At 45.3% G+C, this 2,506-nt stretch overlaps 1 protein-coding gene across 1 annotated transcript; it reads left to right on the forward strand.

Annotated features, from left to right (window-relative positions):
* Positions 1-1,088: 1,088 nt before the first annotated feature.
* Positions 1,089-1,886, forward strand: LOC144165828 (uncharacterized). The gene has a single exon (XM_077695618.1). The coding sequence runs from the start codon at positions 1,122-1,124 to the stop codon at positions 1,884-1,886; it is 765 nt and encodes a 254-aa protein (XP_077551744.1). The 5' UTR covers positions 1,089-1,121.
* The last annotated feature ends 620 nt before the right edge of the window (positions 1,887-2,506 follow it).

Here is a 2,506-nt window from a genome sequence, read left to right on the forward strand (position 1 = left end):
CGTTTTCAGTGAAAGTTCTGCTTCGCATGTAGTTTTCACTGTGCGATTTTAGTGAGCTCGCCAAAATCGCATGTGGTTACTACTCAACGCCCGTTCATAGTTTTTATGGTTATCAGCCAACCTATAAACATTGTACAAAATTGTTCCTTGTCTCAAAGGGATAAAAACATGAATAGTATAGAAAGCAACTACGCGATGTTTTTTTTTTGCTTCTCTGGGCTAATGCAATTTTTTACCCCTTTCTTAGGTTTCATTCTTAGGATTCCCAAATGATCCTGGCCTGAAAAAGAAGTGGATTGTGGCTATACGCCGAGATCAAGGCAAGAAATTTCAAATAACCAAACACACGAAGGTCTTCAAAGCACTTTGTTGATAGTGACTTCTCAAACTACGCATCCGGTAGAAGACGCCTGAAAGAGCATGCTGTGCCAAGTGTGTTCAACTTCCCGTCACAACATCCTAAAGTACAAAGGCCACCTGCTAAGCAACGCTGTGCCATAAATGTGCAGCAGTTGACAACCCAACGTCAAAGAGCTTTTACTGGGAATGGCAACTTTGATGAGGTGTGTGCACAAGATGTAGATCTCCCTTCCTCGGATGAATCAAGCAACGAGGACACTGAAATGAGCAGCTTGGAACCACAGTCATCTGTTTCCAGCCAAGGCTGCCCATTCTGCAATGAAGCCAAAACTGCAGCGACACAGAATCAGCAGCTGCTGAAAGCAGCCCAGGATGACCTAAAATCCACGCAGGACGAACTGTTACGTGTTAAAATGGAACTTCTAAAAGCTGAAGAGCTAGAAGAGGAGCTGAAGGCTGCTAAGTTGAAGGTTTTGCAAATTACGAGGGAGTTAGAACTGATGAAGGAGGTGGCAGATAAGTTGCGGAAAAAAGCCGGAACTCAGTTTTCCGTTGAACGGTTCAAGCACAGCGATGAAGATATGTGTTTTTATACTGGCTTACCATCATACACGGTGTTCCAGTTTCTTGTTATGTTGTTCAACCCCGGCTTACAACGGGAGAATGTGAGAACTTGGTCCACACCTCGTTCAAACCCACCAAAAGCAGGCAGATCAAGGAGTCTCACAGTGGAAAATGAATTCTTTTTGTTTCTTGTGAGGATGCGCCTCGGACTGTTCGAAAAAGACCTGGCAGACAGATTTTGCGTGTTGATTGCCACCATTTCAAGCATATGCATAACTTGCACAAGCTTCGTTTTTATCAAGTTGTCACATCTGAATTTATGGTTTTCTAAAGCAAAAGTGCTTGAAGAGATGCCTCCAGCTTTCAAGCCCAAGTACTCCTCAACACGCGTTATCCTGGATGCAACTGAGATAAAATGCCAGGCAGCGAGCTCACTGGCACTTCAGTCGGCAACATATTCGCACTACAAGTCAGCGAATACATTTAAGGGTTTGGTCGGCATTTTACCCGATGGCACCGTGACTTTTGTGTCAAACCTTTTTCCAGGCTCCATCTCCGACAAGGAATGCGTGCGTCAAAGTGGTTTTTTGAAGCGTTCTTTTGAGGAGGGTGACGTCGTAATGGCTGACAAGGGCTTCAAAGTCCAGGACCTACTAGATGACATCACGGTTCAGCTAAACACGCCACCCTTTCTTACCAAAGAGCAATTCTCGGAGGAAGAGGTGGAAGAGACGGAGGAAATCGCGTCCCTGCGCATACACGTGGAGCGACGCATACAGCGAATCAAGAACTTCCACATATTCGACAGACCTATACCGCTTTCCCTTGGTCCTGTCATCAACGAGATGTGGGTGGTGTGTGTATTGCTGACAAACTTTCAGTCTCCCATTATACGTGCCCCAAGTCACCACACACCTAATGACACTACCCCAAATGACTCAACACCAAGTGTGAGTGAATGAAAATGTGTTTATTCATGGACGATTCATCCACCGCACAGGAGCTGGAGAACAGAGAAAGAAGCTCTGAATAAACAAACACTAAATCTTTTGAATAAAGCAAATTTGTATTTTATGTTTATGGCCCCTTTGTTCAAGTACCTATGTGACACCTCTGTGCTTGCAGTGTGAACTTGCAGCACAAAGTGTGCTTCTCCTGACTAGCAAATTCTGCATTGCCCCTTTCATCACATTTACTTGGCTAAATAAGGCAGCAAAACAGAAAAGAAAAAGTTGTCAAGTTTAGGCCTGGCTACAGCCCAGTCCTGCTCGCAAAACCTTATGCGCTCAACAATCATGAACTGGTCCGAAAACACGGCAAAATCTGTCCAAGACAGGCCTGCCAAAGCCATCTGGCCGAGTACTTGACTACGGTCTAGCCTGAAGATGCCTTGATGATCTTTCACCATGTAAAAGGGCTCTGCTATTTGTGAAACTGATTTGCCCTTTTGGCTGTCGGGGCACTTAACCTCAAGGAGGCCATGCATAGATGTCTCTGTCGGATCAAATATCAGCCTGTCTGGCTACGCACCCAGCCACGGACATGAAGGGTCAACCACCAACCCACATCTAAAGGCTTCAAC

Source organism: Haemaphysalis longicornis, unplaced genomic scaffold (assembly GCF_048455015.1).
Source record: "Haemaphysalis longicornis isolate Haplotype H1 unplaced genomic scaffold, Haemaphysalis longicornis Haplotype H1 scaffold_1, whole genome shotgun sequence".
Lineage (NCBI taxonomy): Eukaryota > Metazoa > Arthropoda > Arachnida > Ixodida > Ixodidae > Haemaphysalis > Haemaphysalis longicornis.